We start from the raw sequence: 22,908 nt of genomic DNA, 5'->3' as shown, positions 1-22,908 counted from the left end.
ATCCCCCTGTTGAAGTTGAAGTTGGAGCTTATGCTTTTATGGAAGCTATGTCGTGGACGGTTAACTTGGGCCTTAACAATGTTGTTTTCGAATTTGATTGAAAGTAAGTCTTATGTCATGCTTTTTAATGGATTCATAATTTGGTTTCATCTTGAATGTATGTAAACCTAGTCTTAGTCTTATAGCAACCCGAGAGTGATTTTTATTCATAGACAAGCAAACCAAGTTGCTCATGCTCTTACACAGACGTCTAGGCTTTATGCTACTCCACAAAGTTTTGAAGTTTCTCCTTATAGTATTGATGTTTTGCTTATTAATGATATAAGATAAGCTTATTCCAGTAAAAAAAGTTACCTTAAAAACTTCAAGGAAAGATAAATTAGAAGGTAAAAAGTCAATGATGTTTTGCTTATTAATTGATGTTTGAAAACAAATGCATGAGAGTACATTTTAGCCCTTCCCAAAGGTAAAAAGTCAAAACAATTAATGCATTTTTATCCATATACATACTAAGCCTTAAACAAATGCATGAGCTAGTTCACTAATACAGAAGATATTTTCAAACTAAGTATGTAGTTTGCAAAATGGAAATAAAGTGTTACTACTATGGAAACATTGACTAAAATTAAGTTAAGTAACTCTTTGTCTTTGTACATAAGCTGTCAATGGTTACAAGCAAATGATTTAAGCATGCCCATTCTTCGAAAGGCTACAACTATGTGTGTGTGTGTGTGTGTAATATTTATTTATTTTATTGACAAATGTTAGTTATTAATTTATTAGTTTTTGTTAGCAAAGGCATTCAAAACCACGATCTATCCCTTCCTCCCTTCACCATTTACCACCAAGCCAACCTTATATCTCCCACAATTATGTGTATATATTATAATGACTTGTAGAATCAAAATTTATTCAATGATGAAGTTGTAACAACAACATACATATATACATGTACAAGTGCAGAGATATAAAAGGAAATATATAATCTGATTTGAATCAGATCTAAATTGCTATTACATATTAAACTAATGATCAATCTAAGCATAAAACAAATTTAAATTGATTAGTAAATTTGAATTGATCTGCCAGTTGTAAGATTGAGATGTAATGTTGTTGTTATGGATTTGAATTGATCACATCAACACGCCTCCGCAAGATGGTGATGGAGGAGGCAACACCAATCTTGGATATTAACCATTGATGTTTGGATAAGCTGAGAGACTTTATGAGCAAGTCTGCAAGATGATGGTTGGATGGCATGTGGGAAACAAGTTCTTTCTTAGAAACCAGTTCAGACACGAAGTAGTAGTAGATGGAGAAGTGCTTCATCCAAGAGTGATAAGCAGGGTTTGCACATAAGTAGGTTGCTCCAATGTTATATAGGTAGATAAGAGGTTTACCAATAAGAGGAAGGCAAAGCTCTTTAAATAGTTCCTGTAGCCAAAGAAGTTCAGTCGTGGCAGATGCAATCCTGCAATATTTTGCTTCCGTAAAGGATTTTGCTACTTTTTGCTGCTTCTTGCAGGACCAAGAGATGGAATTATATAGACAATTGTAGACTTCATGTAAGAGGAATCTCCTCCTTAATCTGAGTTACAAAAGGCTCGTAATTGGAGGTCAGAGGAATGACACAAGTGAAGGCCATAGTGTAAGGTACCTTTAAGATAACAGAGTGTGTGTTTGGCAACATGCATATGGATGGTAATTGGGGCTTTCATGTATTGAGGCAACTTTGATACACAAAAGGAAACATCTGGGCGAGTTAATGAGAGATATTGTAGAGATTCAACAAGTTGATGATAGACATATGCCACATGAAGGAGTGTCACCAGATTCAGCTAAGTTCTTTGAGAAAGAGATCGTCTATTGTTGGTACCAATTCAATGCTGAGGAAGTGACTAGGAGAATCGAGATCCTTGAGAGAGAACTTGGTAACAAGTGAGTTTTTGAATGATTTGGTGAAATTAGGGTCATTGTCTGTGAGCGAAAACTCATCAACATAAACAAGAAAGTAAACAAGAGTAGTACCACAACTGTAGATGAATAAGGAAGTATCAGACTTTGAGGTTGTGAATCCTGCTGTTGGTAATTGTTGGCAAGTGTACTGATTCGCACAAGTAGTATAAAATGGTAAGACCGAGTATCATATCCTCAGGAAATTTTTTTCACCTAGACTATGTACATTCAATATGTAAACACTTATACGGATTAAAATAAGGCAAATATTAAGTTCTGTACTAGAAAATCTATTTGAACATAAACAAAATATCTAAAGCTATAAAAGTGAAAACTATCAAGTTAAGAGCTTTGGGGAGTGTTCTATTGAATTTCTTTTGATGTATAAAATGTGTTTTTCTCTATTTAACGTTATCCTAGTGTTCTTATGCCGAGAAACTACTTAAACCATGATTTCTCACATGAATGAGCCTAACTCTCTTTAGACTTTGTCCTTGATCCTTCAACAAACTTGTTCTAAAAGAGTTGTATGAAGCCTACAGCATAAAATGGACTAGATCACTGCACTCCATTCCTAGACATACAGATTTCTAGCTTGCTCTATCAAGTTCTAAGGTTTTAAAGCATTTCCCAATACCAAAAAGCCTAACTACACATACAAATGAGTGATCAAGCCACAAGCATGTAAAATAAGCATAGATAGAAACAATGAACACAAAAAAATAACATTAAATAGATAGTGAGAATATTACATCAAGATTGTTTAGTAGAACTCCCCAACAAAGAGGTCTAGCCTTCCATTACAAGCAAAGCTTCAAAACTAAGAAAGAAACTATTTTTTTGGTGAAAGAAATTGGAAGAAGATGATGGAGGATATCTCCTCCAATCTCTAAGCCCTAAATCTCTCTATTTTCCTGAACTAAGCTCCCTCTATTGCTCCAAACTCATCTCTCTACTGCTTCTCCTTTTCATTTCCGCCTACCTCAGTGTTTTAAAGGCTCTTGGACCTTTCAGCTTTTGAAGGCTCGCTTAGCGAGCATCTCGCTAAGCGAGAGTTAGTGAATTTTCGCTTAGTGAGAGTGGGCACGCTGAGCACGAGAAGAGACAATGTCCTCGCTGAGCGGGCTGACATATTGCTTGTTCAATCGATTCCATGCAATGGTAGAAGATTTTGCATAAGTCATAACGATTTGGGCATCAGAATTATAGGACCCAAGGAGTGCCACAAATGCATAATGATCTTGTCATTTCCAATGGGTGTAGGTTGGATTAACAATCGCAACATCTCCTTCTCCAATAGTGGAAGAATGACAAACAGTGGTGCTTGTGACGTAGCCATAAAGATCATGAGCTTTTAGGAGATGAGTAATTTAAGTGTGCCAAGTGTGATGATTGTTGGAGCTTAGCTTGATGGGAAGAGTGAATGCAGTTGTGAGTTCTACAAGGGATTGAGAGGAGGTCATGGTTTTGGATCAAAAGGTGTTGTGAGGCAAGTGGTCGGCTAAGCTGATACCATATAATGACTTATAGAATTAGATTTTATTCGATGATGAAGCTGTAACAACAACATACAAATATACACACATACAAGTAGGGACGAAACTAACATTCAACGTCGGGAGGGAAGGGGGGGACTATGTAAACAAAAAATCGTCCAAAAAGTATATACAAATAAACGTTTATATAAAATTTTGATTATATGATGTTTCAAAACGTTATAGTACATGAATCATTTATCAAACATGAAATGTGTTTTTTGCATGTGATGAAAATTGTTTATAATTGAATTTACACTAAACTTTTCAGCAATTTGCTTTTCAATGTATACTAAGATATTCATTCAAAAACTCACTGAATGATGACAAAATAAGAGTGGAATGGGTGGTTTTGATTGAAAGAAAATTAACTATATTTTGAAACAATTAACTTAGGAAAAAAGAGAGTCACACTAAAGGTCCATTATCCTCATGCAACATTTAAAGTATGAAAAATGACAAAATTTTATATTTTTTTCAATATAGGATAAAATCTTATCTATTATGTAAAATTTGATATATATATATATATATATATATATATATATATATATATATATATATATATATATATATATGTATGTATCCAGTATTTAAAATATAAAAGTGGATAAAATCTTTTTTTAATAACATAAAGATTTTTTTTTGTTGCAAGATAAATATTTAATTGATATAATTGATCTTATCATTTTCTATTGTTTTTAATGTTGGTTAAATCTCATCCATTAAATATAATTTGATAATTCGTTGAAGGAAAAGGAAAAATTCTGGACTGCTACACGAGAATAAATAAATAAGCTTTGATTTATTATATACTTATAATGGATAACTTTTTTCCTTTTCTAATAATTATAAAAATATCTTTTGATTTTTCTGAAGAAAATAATAAAAACCAAAAAATAATCTAGCGTATGATTTATTAAATTCAATAAAATAATGAAGAAAATTATAACAATACACTTCTTTTTTTATACATTCTCAAAGGTGAAATTTATAAGTCTCAAGTCACGCCTCATTCCTAAATTAGTAACAACCATATATATAAACCTAATTCCAAAAATGTTAATAATGAACATGTATTGACATATTTTTTTGGTAACAATAATATATATAAACCAATAAAAATATTAGTAACAACCATATATATAAAGCTAATTCCAAAAAAAATATATTAATTTTCTTCATTAGTAAACCATTCCAAAAATATATATAAACCAATAAAAAATGTATCTATTGAAAATAGTGTTAAAATATATTAATATTGTAGTTTCAAAGTAATGAATATTGGCCGCACTAATGGCAACAAATGATCTCATTTGGCTACAACAGAATAAAACTCAACAGTAGGATTTTTTCCTGTGTAAATATGTTACCGACAGTACACTAAGAAGAATAGCCAACCATAGCACGACAACTTATCATGTAATCTATGACAAAGTCGAATACGACATTCCTCAAGCCAAATTGTCTAATTTGGAATCATAAACTAGATTTCCTAAAGTAAGATAAGAATGAAGCAAAAACAATTTTTTTTATAAGTTCGCGCTCTTTTAATTTTGGTCATATAAGTTATTTTGTTCAATTTTTAGTCATTATAAGTATTGTTTTTTCAATTTCAATTTCTATTAAGTACAAATTTATATGAACTAAAAAAAATCTTAAAAGAAATAAAATTTACAAAACACTACAAAGATAAAAATTGAAAAAAACAAATTTATAGAGACTAAAAACTAACAAAATATTTTACAAGAATTAAAATTAAAAAAACACAAGAAAACAAATCATATTTAAGTCACCAAATAAACAAAAATATTTAAAAATTATAAGAAAGGAAGACGTAAAAATTGAAGTAACGCATGTGAATGGCACAGACGGAAATCATTGGATGTTATGCTATAGATTTTATGGCTGCAATTCTCTTATGCCTGCAAATACAGTGACGCGTAGTGATTAGTGACGTAGGTAACAATCAATTTGATTAGTACACTATGTTTAGAATGGAACAGGTTTTGTATTGAGAAATAGATACATTTACGAGAGAATAAAAAAAACCTTGGAATGGTATCATTCAGGACTGCTCAAGACTTGTGGACCATTGTTCCTGATTCTTTATTTTTTTCTCATAGATCAACTAATAGATCTGCTGATTTTTTGCCACATTTTGTAACAAGATGCAGAAGTATTCTTAATGAATAGAATTATTTCTATAATCAGTCTAGCTAAATAATTTATAATATTTTTTAAATAATAATATATATTATTTTAAAATTAATTATTAATTATTTTAATTTTAATTGTTTTTTTATATATTTCACACTTGCATAGGTTTTACATGAATTAATCGAACAAATACTTTTATGTTATTCTTATTTATAAGACTTAAATTAAAAGTGACATTTGTTTCTTTTTATAAGATTATCCATAATGTCTATTGTATTAATTATTTTTTAGAATAAAATAACTCCAACTAATTACACTAGGAAACTATTAATACTCTTATCTCTTGTAGAAGAGAAAGAAGCGTGTTAATGACAAAAGTAATTTTGGAAAAAAATTAAATGACATTTTTGGTCAGTTATCTTATGATCATGCGTTATAATGGGATGGTTTGGGTTGGATAAAACACGAACTTGGAGGAAGCCACGATTAAACAGTTTATTTGAAGTTGGATTTTGTAGATTTGGGTTTGGGAGATTCCCCTCACCCTTCTTTGGTGGCCAAAACAGTTGGAGGGAGAAGAAGAGAGTAAGAAAGACAAAAATATGAGAAAATATAATTTGTGACGATTAAAAATTGATGTGTTAACTTTAAACGGATAGAATGATCATTTTGAGGTGAATTTGTTTTTTTGAGGTCTAATTAGTATTTTTTTTATTATCATGTTATTAGTACAAAGTTTCTAATGACCTTGATAATAATTAATATTCCTAGGAGAATCTAATTGGTCACCTTTGATTGAGTCTCTCCAAAGAATTATATTTATTTTCATTCACAAGACTTGATCTGGAGACATTGTCTAGAAGATTGATTTACCACTTAGACCTTGAAATATGATTTTTAATTATTATATGGGAAAAAGGGTTATTTTCTTTTTACTAGTCTTTTATTTTTCATACATTGTATTAAGTTTAATTTGATTATAATATATTAATAAAAAATTTGATTTATAATAAAATATCAAACTAATTATTTGTATTTGGTTGGATATGATTTTGTAGGTAATATTATCTTTGTATCATTTATTTCTTTATTATTTTTGTCAAAATAATTTAGTATCTTTTTATAATTTTCATTGTAAAGATAATATCTAAATTGTTGAAAGGTATGAGAAGAATAATACCTTTCAACAATTTAAGAGTAATTTTTCTTAAATGGTTGTTAACTATTATTGTAGTAAAAGATAACATGGTGAATATCTTAATCCATTTAGATTTACTAAATTTTTATAATATAATTAATTAATAGTATATATATATTTTTAAATTTTAATATAGATAATAATTTTTATCATCTTATCATGTCGAAATAATGCTTGTTACACTGATTTTTGTTAATAAAAATATTTATTTTAAGATAAAAAAAACTGCTAAAAAGGTTAGCGTAGATATAGAAAATTTTGATGGCCCGCAAAAAATATTTTTATAGATTAGTCATGTAATTAACGTTTTAAAATATATAATTATGATTTTTTTATATGATGACATATTTACTGGATTGACTTTAATTTTTTATATTGGCCCCTGGCCCCCCTTTCCTCTTATGGAACTCTGGCTCTGTGTCCTGGAGGAAATGATTAAATGTTCTAAAGTCTGAATATTAAAAGATAATAAACAGGAAAAAATGAATGCAAGTTATGGTGCTCACATACAATAAGGAAGGAGAAAGGCCATATATATTTTGGAAGATTCTGCACCAAGGCCATGTTTCCGCACTAAACAAGTGCACTTTTCCAATTCCCACTACAGCCAAAAATTGAATGATACAACAACACAAATTAAAAAGTCTATAAGCTCCAAAACTAGGTGTGCTTTTCTCACAAAAGATGGTCCGTAATTGATATTGGACATTTTTCCCTGTGCAAGGTGCCAACCAGGGGAACAAACAACCACAGAAGCATTGAGGTGCCACGTGGCCACCTCAGAATGACCCCTATCACCAATGTAGCTACAATTTCACATTATAAATAATAGAACAAGTGTAACCCACATTATCCAAATACCATACCAGTTAAAACACCTCATAAACCCTACTCTTGATCAATATCTGTCATTTTAAAAACAAATATGGCTGAATTCACAGAAAATTTGCAAAGAATTGGACCCTCCTCATTTCCATTCTTGGACATTGATCCAAGCATGGAACTCCTAAACCAATTCATAGGGATGAACCAATTATATGTTCTAGACAACTCAAACTTGATGCCTTATTTCTCCTTTGACACCTTCTTATTGGGCCCCCAAGAACCTGAGTTTCCAGGAAACTTGGAAGAAGATTTTCCTTTTCTCTTCAATCATGTCAACCACAATAATGCACTTCCTATTTCCCTCCCCATTTTCCAAGCAGAAAATGAGATCCATGAAGGTAAAAAGAGGAAATCAATGGATCTTCCTGAGACCAGTTCAGTAAACTCAACTCCTAAAGTTTCTGAGAGTGGAAACAAGTTCAAACATGTAAATTTTCTTCTACTATTTTTCACTTTTCTTCTCCATGCAGCATGCTTTGTTTTGGATATTTATGTTTAAAATTGTATGCAAGAGAGCACCGAACGCTTAGATTAACTGATGTGAAGTTGTTTTAATTTAACCAGTTGAACAAGATTACCTCTAGTGGAGGAAACTTGTGGTTGATACAAAAATAAATTGTACGCAAGAGCAAGACTGACTTTGGTTTGTTATTTTATGTGAAGAGTTCTGGAAGAGGAAAGAGAGTGAAAAACAATGTAACAGAAGAGGAGAAGGCAAAGGAAGTGGTTAATGTCAGGGCTAGAAGTGGTCAAGCTACCGATAGTCGCAATTTAGCAGAAAGGGTGTGTATACATAATTCCTAACTCCATTTTCTTCGAGCCAAGGCAAAAATAAAACAATCAAATATGAATACACTCAATCACTTTAGCTATTTTTCTTGTCTCTTTGATTGAGAATTTGTGAGATGAACGTTGACTAATACATGTTTAATTTATGTATCGTTTATTGTTGTTCAGGTTAGAAGAGGGAAAATCAATGAGAAATTGAGGTACTTACAGAATATTGTTCCAGGGTGTTACAAGGTAAAGACATTTTTCCTTTATAAAAGCTCCAATTTGTGTCTAATTCTAACCACATGAACCAAACTCTTATATTTTAATTTTCATTAATGGTTACAGACAATGGGTATGGCAGTAATGTTGGATGAAATCATAAACTATGCGCAGTCCTTGCAGCATCAAGTAGAGGTAATTAAGAGATCAAAAGTCAAAAAGAAGAGAAGAAGATATACTGATATAGTTCATTTTTTGTTAGGAAAAGGTACTTTTAACACGGCCTTAATACTAATACCATCTCAAGTTTGGCTTTTGTTGCAGTTCCTTTCTTTGAAGCTTACTGCACCAAGTACCTTTTATGGCTTCAATTCCGAGATAGATGCTTTGGAAACAATGCAGGTATCTACTTGTAAAATTTTCATGGTCTCATTTAAAGGGAAAAAAAAGTTATATGCTGGTTTGAATGGTTGCTCATTCTGGTGTGTGTGGTAATTAATTGATGAGCATGGAAACCTCTCAATTCACATATATGTAAACTATTGTGATGGATAAGAATAAGGTCATGCAAGAGGTGGTGAATATGAAATAATCTAGTTAGTAGAAAAAGCAACAATGGTATGACTAATTGCCATTTGCTGCTCAAATTCATGGTAGCTTATATTTATTTATTTGATCTGTTCATGGCAGAGAGCAAGGGCATCCGAGGCAAAAGAGTTAGGCATGTATAAGAGAGAAGGGTATGGAGGGGTTTCTTTCTTTCAACAAACATGGCACCTTTGACTTCAGTTTTGGATATGTTTTACTCAGCAGCTATAATACAAGACATGAGATCACATTTCATCTTCTCTTTTACTTTCTACAAAGATCAATTTGAAATGGAAGTTAATAAATAAATAAAAAAAAAGCCTACATTTCATAATTTTTTTTTGTGGAATAGTGGTTGGTTGCAGTACTTGCAGATTTGACCATATATTGCGAAATACATATACAGCAATAATCATAGCACAAGTAACAACAATCATACAGGGAAAATAAATAACAAGAAAAAAAAATCTGTGATGTATTTCTGTCTATACGACCAAAATATGTGCATGTAGGCTACTTATTAATTAATCAAACAATAATTGGAATTAATTGCCACTGTGCATGTAAAACCTAATTTTATTTTTGTTTAATTTGTTTGCAATAGCCAGTAACTGTTGTAACAATAATGTATTATTCAGCAAGAATAATAGTAGTATTTGCACTAATTACTGACTACTGACTATCCATTCATGATCAACCTTGTTGGATATATTTACACGTCAAAGTTTAAAGTTCATGCGAGTACAAGGATTCTTTCATTTTCCGCATAGAAAAGGCGCATATCTTTTTATGATTTTGGGAGTAAAATTGTTCTTGATTCTTATTACTCAAAATAATGAAAAAAAATCAAAAGTATTGGCACCATTGGTTTGATACTTGAGTTTCTTAATTAATGTATGGGATCTGATTTTTAACTTGGATGTAAAATTACAACCGGACACTTTATCTTAAAATAGGTCAAGTGGGTGAGAATTAGTTGAGTATCAAATAAATAAAAAATTAAATCTCTCTAGTTAAAAAAAAATAATGCAAACAAATATGAACTGTGAATAAACAGTATATTTTATTTTACTTTTAATTTAATTATGTATAGTTAAACATGTCAAACTAGCTGTCTTTGGTCTTCATTTGCATATGGGTTATGCACTCCTTGTACCATCATCAATATTTTTTTTTGCTGATTCAGAAAAAAAAGTATAATTATGTATGTTTACACTTGTAACATTATATTTTTAATATATTTATACATACGGGTAGAAAGACATGTTTTGCCTTTTTTCTTTGAGTGATATTCGTGTTTGCATTGTTTGATTTCATTTTTTTATTATTAAAATGCTAAATTTAAGATATTATAAATATGTAACTGTGCGTATTTAATATTTGTAGACCATAAGTATCATCCTCAGAGATAATCATGTTCAAAATGGGTAAAAGATTATTGGCAAAACTTTTCATCTATATTTTTTTTTTTTTGGAAACAAGGGGAAGAAACCCGCCCCCAAGAAGTATTAAAAACCACGAGAAAACGCTGTAAAACTTCCATATGCCAAAACGATATTCAAAATGAAAGAAGACACAAAATAAAAAATGCGATATCCTTGATAATAGTCTTGGCAAAATGAGATAAAGCATCAGTCACTTGATTACTTTCCTGAAGAGTGTGGCACCAAGAGAATATATCACCTAACCTCTTAATATATACCGGGATTCTAATTTAAGGTTATTGATTAAATAGCAACAATCAAGTGTCAGTGGATCGATATCTTATGATTATACATTATTGTGTATTTTAGTTTTAGTTTATTAATATATTTTTTTGCACAATATTTGTCTATATGTATGTAGTCCTTTTATAGTAAGACATTAAATGTGATTTATAGTTACAATATTTCTTATTTAGACACTGATAATGTATGTTAGTTTTGGGTTATTATTTTTCTCCATACGTGTCTATTTGTCCAAACTTTTTTTGTGCTTTTACTATTTATGGTAGTCTATATAAAATAATTGTTAAAATATTTAATCTTTCATTTTGGTTTTTCTAAATGTTTCTTAATTACTTTTGTGATTATATTTTGGTTACATGTGCTCTCATAGATTTTGTTGTTCCGTAATGAGTTCAATTGTACCTCTACTGCTCATCTTATCAAGAATGAATTTAGTATCATATCATTTGATCATATGACTCTAGCTATTAAAATTCTAAAGACAACAATTTCTTCTTTTTGTATGTTTTGCTATAGCTATAAAAAAGTTAAAAGGACAAACTTTGATTTATATTATAGTTGTTCTTTTGAAATTAATATTAGTTATTGTTAATTATATGCTGCGGTTTCACAATTGAACAGTAAGTTGGACTTAAAACAATTTTATTTACGTTGAAGAAAATCAGTGGAGCTCAAGTTTTAAAAATATTATGTACAAATAGGTGTTTTAATATATATATATAAAATATACTAGCTCTTTGAGATTTAATTTAATTTTTTATAATGTCCAAATATGCTAGCTTTTTTGGTCTTGTCATGGCTCACGAATATTCTCAAATTGATTGAATCGAAGATAAATTTTACTTGTGAAACTGTGATAGCCATTGACTCGAAAAATTTTCACACACGATGAGAATCTATACTTATCAAAATTTGGAACGACGTTAGGATAGATGTGACTAAGGTAGACTCCTGGACTTCACACGTCTGAGAGTGATCTTTGTTAGGAGGATAAAAGTGAGAACTTACAAATTAAAGGAATCCGACACTCAAGTGAGTATATATATGAGTTAGGAGAATAAGAGAAAGTATGTATAAACGAGTATGCAAGCAGGTGTGCATGTGTGTTGGATATGTCCAGGGAGTATGAGGGAATCTAGTACCTATAAAAGTGAGTGGGAGCTGTGAGTCCTTGTTTCTAGGGGTTGTTACAACCCATGCAAATAATTATCGGCTTGTAGATGATAGCCAATAACTTATAAATAAAGTTAGAGATAATGTATAACTTATAAATAAAAGCTAATAGATAACTGTTACTTACAGATAATGTGTGGCTTTGTAGATAATTGAATTCCTGCCCGTGATGGGGACTTAGGGTGTCTCCTCATGGCGTCGGACAATTCGCCCTTCTTCTTTATGTACATATGTCTGTTTGAGGTCTTGGCTCTCATTCTTCCCTTGATCGGTTTTCAGTGTGCTCTTCTTGAGCACTTGAACGTGGCTCCTTCCCAACATCACTCGAACAGTTGGGCCATGGTGAGGGTCTTTGAGATTTTGTGCCCTTTCTTCGACATCCGGCCTAGTGTGCCAGTCTTCCTATTTTTCTTCTAGATGAAGCTAACTGGCAAGATTGGTTGGTTCTCCTTGAACAACATGTCCAAGAAGTTGTTTGAGTTTGACTCAAACGTCTTTCACCCCTTCAAGGACCGTTTCTTCAAGGTCCTGGCTACTGATGTCGTGGGTGATGGTTTGCCTCTTATGTTTAACAGGGATGGGGTGCCCCACTTCCCGTTCTACTGGCAGTCTGACCTCACCAAGTTCAAGTCATTTGACGAGTATCTGTTGACCCTTGTGGAGAGGGTCGATAAAGCTATTTTGGAATACTTGCCGACCTCGTTGGACATGCAGGCCATCCTGTCTCTTCCTTTGACGAATGATCCTCCTGCTTCCTTATATGGTAAATGTTTTACCTTGTCTTATCTTCCTTCTTTGTGTCTGAACTGCATTGTGACTTGAATTGACATTTGTTGCCTTGTTGTTGCTTATTTTGCAGGAATTGTGGGTGATTTCGCTTGGAGGCCTCTTATGAAGCAGGCTGGACCTGCTGGTGAGACTGCACCACCGTCCACTGTCCCCCCTACTACTGGAGAAGGGGTCAACTTGCTAGTGAGGTTGACCTTGTTGTTGGTGTTGATGAGGTTGCCCCTAGTGCCCCTTCCTCTGTTTTGGCTAAGAGGAAGCGAGATAAAGGCGTTAGGGCGTCAAACCATAAAAAGTCGAGGGCCCCCTTGAGCCTTTGAGCCCTGAGGCAAGCTTTAGGGATGATGCTTGGTTCAGGTCACCCTCCGAGTTTGCAAGATGTGCCTCCGACACCAGCGGCTGTCGAGGCTCCTACTTTCACTGTTGTTGCTTTTGTCACTTCTACTCCTCCACCTCCTCTTGTCGAACTTGTTCAGGAGGTTACTACTGCTGTTAGAGTTAATGCATCGGCTACTTCAGCTGGTTCCATTGTGGTGTCTTCATCCACCGTTGCCACATCCATGCCAAGTGTTGGTGTGATGACCACTAGTGCTCTTGTGATGTCGCCGCCTCCTTCTTCAACTCCACCGATTCCACCCTCTGTTGTGTTGGCGACGATGTCACCTTCCTCCTCTTCTTGCCCCCATGTCTTTTTGGATCACTTCCAGCAAAGTTGATTCACTGTGGGGTGCAAATTACAAGCCGGAGCAGAAAACCTTGACTGGTTTTGTGTCAGCCTTTGGTAAAAACCTTAATCAGTCAGTTGGGGTGCAGAACGCTATTGATTATGCCAAGGTCTTCCTCCAGAGAAGTTTGGCGATTCTAAAGGAGAACAAACAACAACACCAAGAGGCTCTATGCAAGGTGGCATCCTTGGAAACAGAGGTCGCCAAGTGAAGGGCTATTGTTCACACGATTTGGAGACAAGAGCTCCCCAAGGTAGCCAATGCCACTGTTGTCTTCGCTGAAACTGTCAGGTCAAACTGCCAACTATCTTCCAAGGTTGGTAGTGTCTTGTTCAAGTTGCTGCACACAAGGTTGGACAGTGATGAACTGTTCGCATGCTGCAAAGGCTTGATGGAAAAGAAAAAGAACTTGGCTAGAAAGGTGGAAGACATTGCAGTGGAGAGGGATGAGCTTACCAAGGTGGTTGTTGATTTAGAGGCCTAACTGAAAGAGTCGGAGTCTAAGCTGGAGGAGTCCGAGCTACGGGTAGCTAAGGAGAGGGAGACCGACAAGGAGCTTGAAGAGGAGTTAATAATGTACAAGAAGGAGGCTATGGAACAACATGAAAAAGGCTTTTAAAAGGTCGTCAGGAAGGTTGTGTTCTTCTCCAAGGACTTTGACTTGTGTTTTTTTTTTACCCTTTCAAGGACGTTAAAGATGGTGTTCTACTTGACGAGGAAGATATTGTTGCTAAGGAGGAGGCCGGTGAGGAGCAGGGTGTTGAGGAGCAAGGCGGTGATGCCACTGTTTAGGTTGGCTTTGTTTATTTTCTTCTTTTCTTCGTTGTTGGATTTTGGTCACATAGGCCTTGTAATTATGATAATTTGTTCTTCTTCTTTTGATAATGATTTTGCTTTTATTTGTTGATGAATTTTGCCTTGCGTGTATGTTATGTAGTTGCCTTTGTCTATGCAATCCTCTGTTACTTGTGGTAGTATGAATAATTCGTGAGTGTGAAATCTTTGACGGCGTAGGAAGAAGGACCTTGTTGATGTGGAGGCAAGGCCTTGGTGATGTAGGAAGGAAGGCCTTGGTGGTCTTGCATGAAGTAAAGAGGTAGATGAAATCACCTCAGGTCTGATTTCAACCTGATTAAAGGTCTTGTCACTCATGCGGTGGTGCTTCCTTTTCGCTTTGTAGAGCTTCTCCTCTGATTTTTGTGAGGAGTTAGTGTGATTTGTACCTGGTTGAAGGTCTTGTTGACCAGTCTGGTGATAGGTCAGTTTGACCTGCAGAGCTTCTTCTTTGATGGTTGTGAGGAGATAATGTGATTTTCACTTGATTGAAGGTCTTGCCAACAAGTTTGGTGGTAGTTTACTTAGCCTTGTGGAACCTGGACCTTTCGTTGTTGTCAACATGGTTCTTGAGGAATGAGCGGAACAAGTGGGATGCCTTGGGTTTTGAGTGACTGCTTACCAAGGGTGGACCTTGGGTTTCCCAGGAGTGCATACAAAGGGTGGACTTTGGATTTTTTATTTCTTGTACTCCTACACAGATAAGAGTTAGGAATAGGAAAGATTGTCAAGGGTAGACCTTGCGTACCTTGGGTTCCTGTGGAGATGAAAATTAGCAAAAGTAGGGCTCACCAAGGGTGAACCTTGGGTTTAACGAGCCTTAGATTGGGGACCTGTTTGCCCTGGGTTTTTACAAGCCTATAGAGCTATGTTGATGGATTGACAAGTGCACCAATTCCTAGTAAAGTTAAAATGGAAGTCTAAGTATCATATCCATAGGGACTTTGTGTTTGTACTTAGGTAGATGAATATTTGATTAGTAAAAGAAGTTAAAGAAAATTGATTTGAAAAAGTTATGAGAAAAACAGTAATTTAAATTGGTAGAAAATTAAATAAAAAGGAAAAATTAAACAAGAATTTAAATTAATTAATTAAAGACAAAAAAAGAAGAAAACCAATTATTATAGAAGTTAAATTCAGAATAAGAGAATGTTCGAAACTTAGCCTACCAGAGCTACTCTTTGATATAATGTTGATGATTTTTCTCTATTTATAATTATTCCAATTTACACAAGCACCTATTAGTATACTCTAACTTTGGCCCCTCGCATGAAAGAGTCTAATTTATCTATTTTCTCTCCCAAGTCCCTTTGCATAGCTAAAATAGTAAATTACATTAAAAATATAGATGTATAACAGGCTAAACAAATATTAACCTATCCCTAGTGATGACTTTATTTAGATACCCTCTTCCAATTCTATTAGAAAATAATGTTTCCCAATGCTACCCTTAAAACTTACCATGCAAATGGGTGACCAAACCACAAGCACTAATATTAAACACAAAAAAAGATAATGCAAATGTAATATTTATAAATAGATAGGATGAGAAATTACATCAAGAGTAGTTGGCTGCCAAGTTCCCAACAAAGGGGGTTTAGTTTCTCATTGTCATGGAGGCTTTATAATTGCAAGAGGGAAATGTTTAGCAAATGGGGAAAAGATAAGAAAGGGAATGGAGGGAAGGAATGACTCATAATGTTTGCTTCTCCTTCTTCTAGCCTTTACCTTCTATAAGGAATTGTATTCTCTTGGAATTTCTGTGTGGTTTTTCCTTCTTCTCTCTTATTTTTTTTTATAAGTGCATATTAGCTTAGCTAAGCGAGCTTATGAATTAGCCTACTTTCCTTAATTAGCCCATTTTCCTTAATTATCCCTACTTTCCTAAAGTATTTTGTTTTTTTGGACTTTATTTTACTCACTAAGTATCATAAATTCCTCACTTTTAATATTCTCTGCATAAAAACTTAAATTATATTAATTTAACAATTACTTTCTCAAAAAGGAAGAATTATGAGAGAAAAATTACAAATTTCTATATAATTTAACCCTAAAATATACTCATAATTAGCAGTTATCAAACTGCGTTGAGTCTTACCAAGGACGAGCCTTGGGTTTGGTGAACTATTGACACTCACCAAGGGTGGACCTTAGGTTTGGTGAGCCTTTGGAGAATCGACCAGGGACGCGTTCGTCTTGGATTTTGGCGAGACTCACCAAGGGAAGACCTTGGGTTTGACAAGCCTGGTGTGTGTTGCGCATGTGCCATGCTCTTGCATACATGTCGCTCGTGGAATGGCATGTACTGAAGTCGTAGTATTGTGCTCTTGCATACGTGTCACTCGTGGCATTACACGTACTGGAGATATGCTAACGTGTTCTTACACACATGTTGCTCGTGAAGTGACACATATTGGAGGCATGCTGACATACTCTTTCATACGTGTCACTCGTGGAGTGACATGTACTAGAGACGTGGTGGTGTGCTTTTGCGTACGTGCCACTCATGGAGTGACACATAATAGAGACGTAATGCGTTTGGAGAATTGACTAGGGAATTATCCGTCCTGGGTTTTGGAGAGACTCACCAAAGGTGGACCTTGGGTTTGACGAGCCTGGTATGTGTAGTGCATATGACTTGCTCTTGCATACATGTTACTTCGTGGAGTGGCACGTACTAGAGATGTGATGCGTAAGGAGAATTGACCAGGGAATTGTTTGTCTTGGGTTTTGGCGAGACTCACCAAGGACGTACCTTGGGTTTGACAAGCCTGTGGAGCTACAACCATGGATGTACCTGTCTTAAAGACACAAGAAAATTATGAAAATGAAGAGGAATAGTTCATGTAGTTTGTACGCTCTGTTGTCTAGGCTTGTTGTGACCATGAATGGGCCTTCCCAATTGAGACTAAGCTTTCCCGCTCAGGGATCTTTTCTAGCTTCGCTTCGGACTCGCCATATGAGATCGTTGGGTTGAAAGGCTCGTGGTTGAACCTTTGTGTTGTATCTCCTTACTGCTTGGAGCTTGGTAGCTTCTTCTTTGATTTTTGTCATTTCTTGGACTTCGTCTGTTGTCTTGAGCTCTACCCTCATGTTTTTTTTTTTTCACTTTTTTGTTGCTAGAACAACAATCTCCTTGTTGACGGTTCCCCAACTTCAACGAGAATCATGACATCTGTGTCATATGTGAGTCAGTAAAGAGTTTCATTGGTTGCTTTCTAGGGTGAATAGTGGTAGGCCTAGAGTATACTGAGGAGTTCCTCTTTCCATAGGCTCTTAGACTTGTCGAGTCTAGTGCGTAGGGCCTAGAGGATGACTTTGTTGGCTGCATCTACCTGGCCATTGGTCTGACGATGTTCGACAGAGGTGACAAGGTGCTTGACGCCTAGCCTCATCAAGAAGTTTTCATAGGTCTGAGCTTTGAATAGGGTGCCGCTATCGGTGACAATAGTGTATGGGAGGTCATAGCTGCATATGAGGTGCTTCTAGGTCAACTTCCCCACCTTGTTGGTCTTGATTTCCCGGAGTGGTCTTGCCTCTATCCACTTGGTGAAGTAATTTATGGTGACTAGTAAATATTTGACTGCTCCTGGGGCCTTTGGCAGTGGTCCCAATATGTCTATTCCCCATATGACAAAGGATCAAAGGGAGCTCAAACTATGGAGATTGTCAGGAGGGGTGCGCGGAATGTCTACAAACTCCTGACATCGTCTACATCTCTTTGTAAAGTCAAGAGTGTCTGCCTTGAGTGTTGGTCACTAGTGGCCAAAACGCACCACCTTTGTTGCAAGGGATTGTCCCCCTATATAGAGAGCACAAATTCCTTCCTGGAGTTCTCTCATGACATAATCTGTCTGTTGGTTGTTCAAGCACTTTAACAAGGATGCTATCAACCCTCTTTTCAATAGCTCGCCATCAAGGATGATGTAGTAGTTGGCCTTCCATTTCAAGCATCGGACTTCATTCTCGTGTGATGGTAATACCCCCTGAGTTAGGAAATTCTTGTAGGGGGTCATCCAGTCAGGTTCCTCTTCTTCTCCAACCATAACTTCTTTAGTGTCTATGGTGGGAGTTTGGAGTGTCTCCTGGATGATAGTCTTAAAGGGCCCGATCTTTTTTGTGCTAACCAGCTTGGAGAGCAGGTCTGCTCTTGTGTTGCTTTCCTTGGGTATATAGTACATTTCAAAGCATTTGAAATTTTCAATGAGAGTTTTGGCAATGTGGTAGCACTTGAGCAACACTGTTTCCTTGGTCTGGTATCTGTTGGCAACCTACCCTGGACAAGTTGTGAGTTTGTGTAGCATCGTAGCTTTTTAGCCCGACCTCTCTTGCTAGTTTTAGACCTAATTGTTTGAGGCTTTGAAGTTGAGCTTCAGGTCTTGCTCTAGGGTGACATTGTCAAGGCCTTCGAGTATGATTCCTGCCCCACTCCCCTTCATGTTGGACGCATCGTCAACGTAGAGGCAACACTAGCCTGGGGTGGTTTGGTCGTTCTCGACGAATTCTGCCAGGAAGTCTGCCATAAACTATGTCTTTATGGGGGCCTCGGGGTTCATACTGGATATCAAACTTTGAAACTTCTACGGACTAGGCCACCATCCTCCCCGCTAGTTCAAGCTTTCGCAAAACCTGTCTAATGGGGTAGTTCGTCTTGACTACCATTTGATGACTCTGAAAGTAGGGTCTGAGTCGTTTAACCGAGGTAATGAGTGCTAGCATCACCTTTTCTATCATTTGGTAGCGCTTCTTGGCGTCATGAAGTATGCGGCTAGTGAAGTAGATAGGGAGCTGGTGCTTCCTTTCCTCTTGTACAAGGGCTGAGTTAACAGCTTCGTTAGCTAGTGAGAGATAAAGGAGTAGGGGTACCCCTGGCCTAGGTCGACTCAGGATTGGTGGTGTGTTAATGGTCTTCTTGAAGACTAAGAAGGCTTGTTTGCAGGTCTTGTGCCATAGGAATGACTCAGTTTTCTTGAGCAATTTGTAGAACAACTTCATTTTTTCAGCAAGCTTGGGGAGAAACCTGGATAGGGAAGCTAGTCTTCCATTCAATTTTTGGACTTCTTGGATGTTAGTAGGATTGTACATCTCCAAGATAGTAGTGCATCATTCGAGGTTGGCTTCTATTCCCTGATGCATGATCATGAAGCTTAAAAACTTGCCTCTCCTGACCTCAAAAGTACATTGTTTTGGTTGAGGCTATGTCGTATTTGCAGAGCTCTCCAAAGACTTCTTCCAGGTCTGCCACATGTTGGGCTATGCTTTGAGACTTTACGACCATGTCATCGACATAGACCTCAACGTTTCATCCGATTTACTGCTTGAAAATTCAGTCCATCAATCTTTGGTATGTAGCGCTTGCATTTTTTAGGCCAAAGGGCATAACCCTGTAGCAAAATTTGGCATTTTCAATGATGAATGTCATTTTCTCCTCGTCTAGAGCGTGCATCCTGATCTGGTTGTATCCGGAGTAAGTGTCCAGGAAGCTTAGCACCCGGAATTCGGACGCTCCATCGACTAGCCTATCAATGCTGGGCAGAGGGTATGCATCTTTGGGGCCCACCTTGTTTAGATTAGTATAGTTGGTGCACATTCGTCATTTGCCCTTTGCTTTTCTGGCCATGACGACATTGACGAGCCAGATGGAATATCTGACTTCTCTGATGAAGTTGGCATTGAGGAGTTTGTGCACTTCTTTTTTAACAACTTTGCATCATTCTTCTCCTATCTTCTTTTTCTTCTATGATATTGGTTTTTCTTGGGGTTAGATGGCGAGCTTGTGTCAGATAATGCTGGGGTGGATCCTGGGCATGTCAGATGGCTACCAAGCGAATAGGTCAACATTCCTGTGTAGGACATCAACGATGCGTTTGTGCTCATGGCTATTGAGGTCCCTATTTAGCTACGTATATTACCCGAGTTTGGGTCCAAGCTGTAGCTTGACGAGTTCTTCGATAGACTTTGGGCCTCTGTTAGAAGTGTCGTCATACGGATCTACATCAAATTTGTCGTCTAGGCTTGCTTGATGGACAATCAGGGCTCGGACTAGAGACCCTTCGTCCACGCTCATGACCTGAGTGGTAGCATCCGCTGTAGGGTGAAGTTTGGCAGACTCCCTGGTAGGAGGATGAGGTGCCATCTTCAGGATTTCTATGTAGCATAGTCGTGCTTGCTTTTGATCTGTCTTGACAGTCATGATCTCTCCTGTCAAGGTGGGGAACCTCATCTTCAGATGCGGTATAGAGACGATGGCTCCGAGCTCGTTGAACGTCTTCTTGCGAATCAAAGCAAAGTAAGAGGTATTTGCATCGGCGATTAGATACCTGATTGTGAAGCTCCTGGAGAGCGAGCCTTTATCAAAGGTAGTCATATGGTCGACATAGCCTCTGGTCTCTACTCACTCCCCTACGAAGCTGAGGAGTGGACCGGCATGAGGTTGGATGGTGTTAGGCGAAACTTCAAGTCTCTAGAATATCTTTCAGTATAAAATATCAGTGGAGCTGCCTTGGTCGATGAGAACCTTGGACACTATGAAGTTGACGATTATGATGGAGACAACCATGGGGTCGTCTTGATTGATGGGGTTGATACCCTTGAAGTCTCTATCCGTGAAAGAGACAAGAGGGATACTTCATGGTGATGATGTATCAACATAGTTAATGTTGATGTCTCATACAACGTGGAGATGGCGCTTGTAGGATTGGCTGGATTGTCCTCTGTAGAAGAATCTGCCCACAATGGTGTTGATCAACCCTCTTATTTGCTACGCGGGTTTATGTTCTTGTGGAGGTTGTTAATCGCGTCTTTGTTGATTGTGTCTCTGTCTTCCTCATTTTTCTGTTTTGTCTATTCTTTTGTCTGCGTTGTGATTCCTATGTTGCTCCTTTTGGTGTCCTCTGGGTCTCACTCTTGCTAGGTGGTTGTCTGACCTTTTAATAAACTAGGCTAGGTATCCGGCCTGTATAAGTTCTTCTATTTTGTCCTTCAGGGCCCAACAGTCTTCTATGTTATAACTGATATCGCGATGGTATCTGTAGTATTTGGTTGTGTCTAACCCTTGCCTGGGAGGTTTCGTCAGAGGTAGCCTTATGGATAGCTCCAAGTTGAAAGCTTCCTCAAGGATTGTAGTGCGGTTGACCATTAGGGGCGAGTAACACTCGTACTTGGGCCCTTTTGGGAGAGGTTAGCGCTTGTTCGACTTGTGCCTCTTGTCCGACTTGTGTGAGTTAGTCTTGGTGCTTCGTTCTCGCTTGTCGAGCTTTTGTTCGGCTTGTCTAAATTTGTTCCTGAATATGGACATTTCTTCCATCTAGATGTAGCCCTTGGCTTGTTAATGCAACTCGTCCATTCTACTAGGGGTTTTATTTTGCACAGACTATCCACAAATTTGTCAAGCCTCAAAGCGAGGAGCATGGAATGTAGTGCTACCTTTGGGTTGAGATTTCGGATTTGAACAACAATGCGTGTAAACCTATCCATGAATTTGTGGAGAGATTCATCATTTGCTTATCGCAGACTGGTCAGTGTGGCAGATGTCGTACGATGTGACTGGTTGGTTGCATATTATGCACTAAAACGCTCAACAAGAGTGTCGAAGCTATTGATGGACATTGGAGGAAGTCCACCATACTAAAGTCAATGTCAGACCTTTGAGGGACATTGGGAAGACACGACATAAGATTGCATTGTCATTGGTGTACAAGTTTGCTTGGGTCAGGAAAGCATCTGGATGTTTATCTGAACCGGTGGTCCCATCATATCGCTCCAGGTTGAGTGGTTTCTAACCTAAGGGTATGTTAGCTTCCATGATGTGGTCGACGAAGGGGTGTCAATGAGTAGTCCACCCTGTAGGACGGTGGATGTAGGAGAGACTTGGATCATCTTGATTGTTGACTATGCGTGGGGTGTGTGATTCCCCTTGAGTGCGATCAGGCAATGTATGAGCAGAGTGCTCGTCGCTGTGGGAGCGTATGAAACGAGCCTTCAACTTATCGTGGTTAGCCTTTAACTTTCTTATCTCCTCCTTATGGCGTTGCTCCATCTCCACAATGCGGTTTTCGCGTTGCTGGAGAGTATTAGTATTTGTCATGGCTGTTGGTGGAGGATTGGAGCTTTCGAAAAGGGTCTCGCGTCTGAGGCTAGACCAAGTGCTAACCATGGGTGAGAGAGAAAGAGGTAACGTGATACTGCGAGGTATGTTTTACCACGGCCCCACGGTGGACGCCAAATGTACTTACCAAAATCCAAAGTTGGCACACGTTAGGGTGGATGTGGCAAAGGTGGACTCTTAGACTTCACACGTGGATTTGAGAGTGACCTTTGTTAGGAGGCTGAGGGGGGGACCTGCAAAG

The 22,908-nt window shown here is 36.8% G+C and overlaps 1 protein-coding gene across 1 annotated transcript; it reads left to right on the top strand.

Annotated features, from left to right (window-relative positions):
* Window positions 1-7,762: 7,762 nt before the first annotated feature.
* LOC114383754 (transcription factor BEE 1-like) lies at window positions 7,763-9,549 on the top strand. The gene is made up of 6 exons (XM_028343485.1): window positions 7,763-8,151; window positions 8,400-8,517; window positions 8,692-8,757; window positions 8,854-8,922; window positions 9,052-9,129; window positions 9,418-9,549. The coding sequence occupies exons 1-6, from the start codon at window positions 7,775-7,777 to the stop codon at window positions 9,508-9,510; spliced, it is 801 nt and encodes a 266-aa protein (XP_028199286.1). The 5' UTR covers window positions 7,763-7,774; the 3' UTR covers window positions 9,511-9,549.
* The last annotated feature ends 13,359 nt before the right edge of the window (window positions 9,550-22,908 follow it).

The sequence above is a fragment of the Glycine soja genome, chromosome 14 (genome assembly GCF_004193775.1).
Source record: "Glycine soja cultivar W05 chromosome 14, ASM419377v2, whole genome shotgun sequence".
NCBI lineage: Eukaryota > Viridiplantae > Streptophyta > Magnoliopsida > Fabales > Fabaceae > Glycine > Glycine soja.
The sequence above is the reverse complement of the archived record's forward strand: the minus strand, read 5'-3'. Positions and strand labels throughout refer to the sequence as shown.

Bases quoted from the DNA above. Each gene is read 5' to 3' on its own strand.
- LOC114383754 (XM_028343485.1), top strand. From the start codon at position 7,775: ATGGCTGAATTCACAGAAAATTTGCAAAGAATTGGACCCTCCTCATTT. The intron at 8,152-8,399 runs GTTCAAACATGT...TTATGTGAAGAG, and splicing joins GTTTCTGAGAGTGGAAACAA to TTCTGGAAGAGGAAAGAGAG. The intron at 8,923-9,051 runs GTAATTAAGAGA...CTTTTGTTGCAG, and splicing joins CCTTGCAGCATCAAGTAGAG to TTCCTTTCTTTGAAGCTTAC.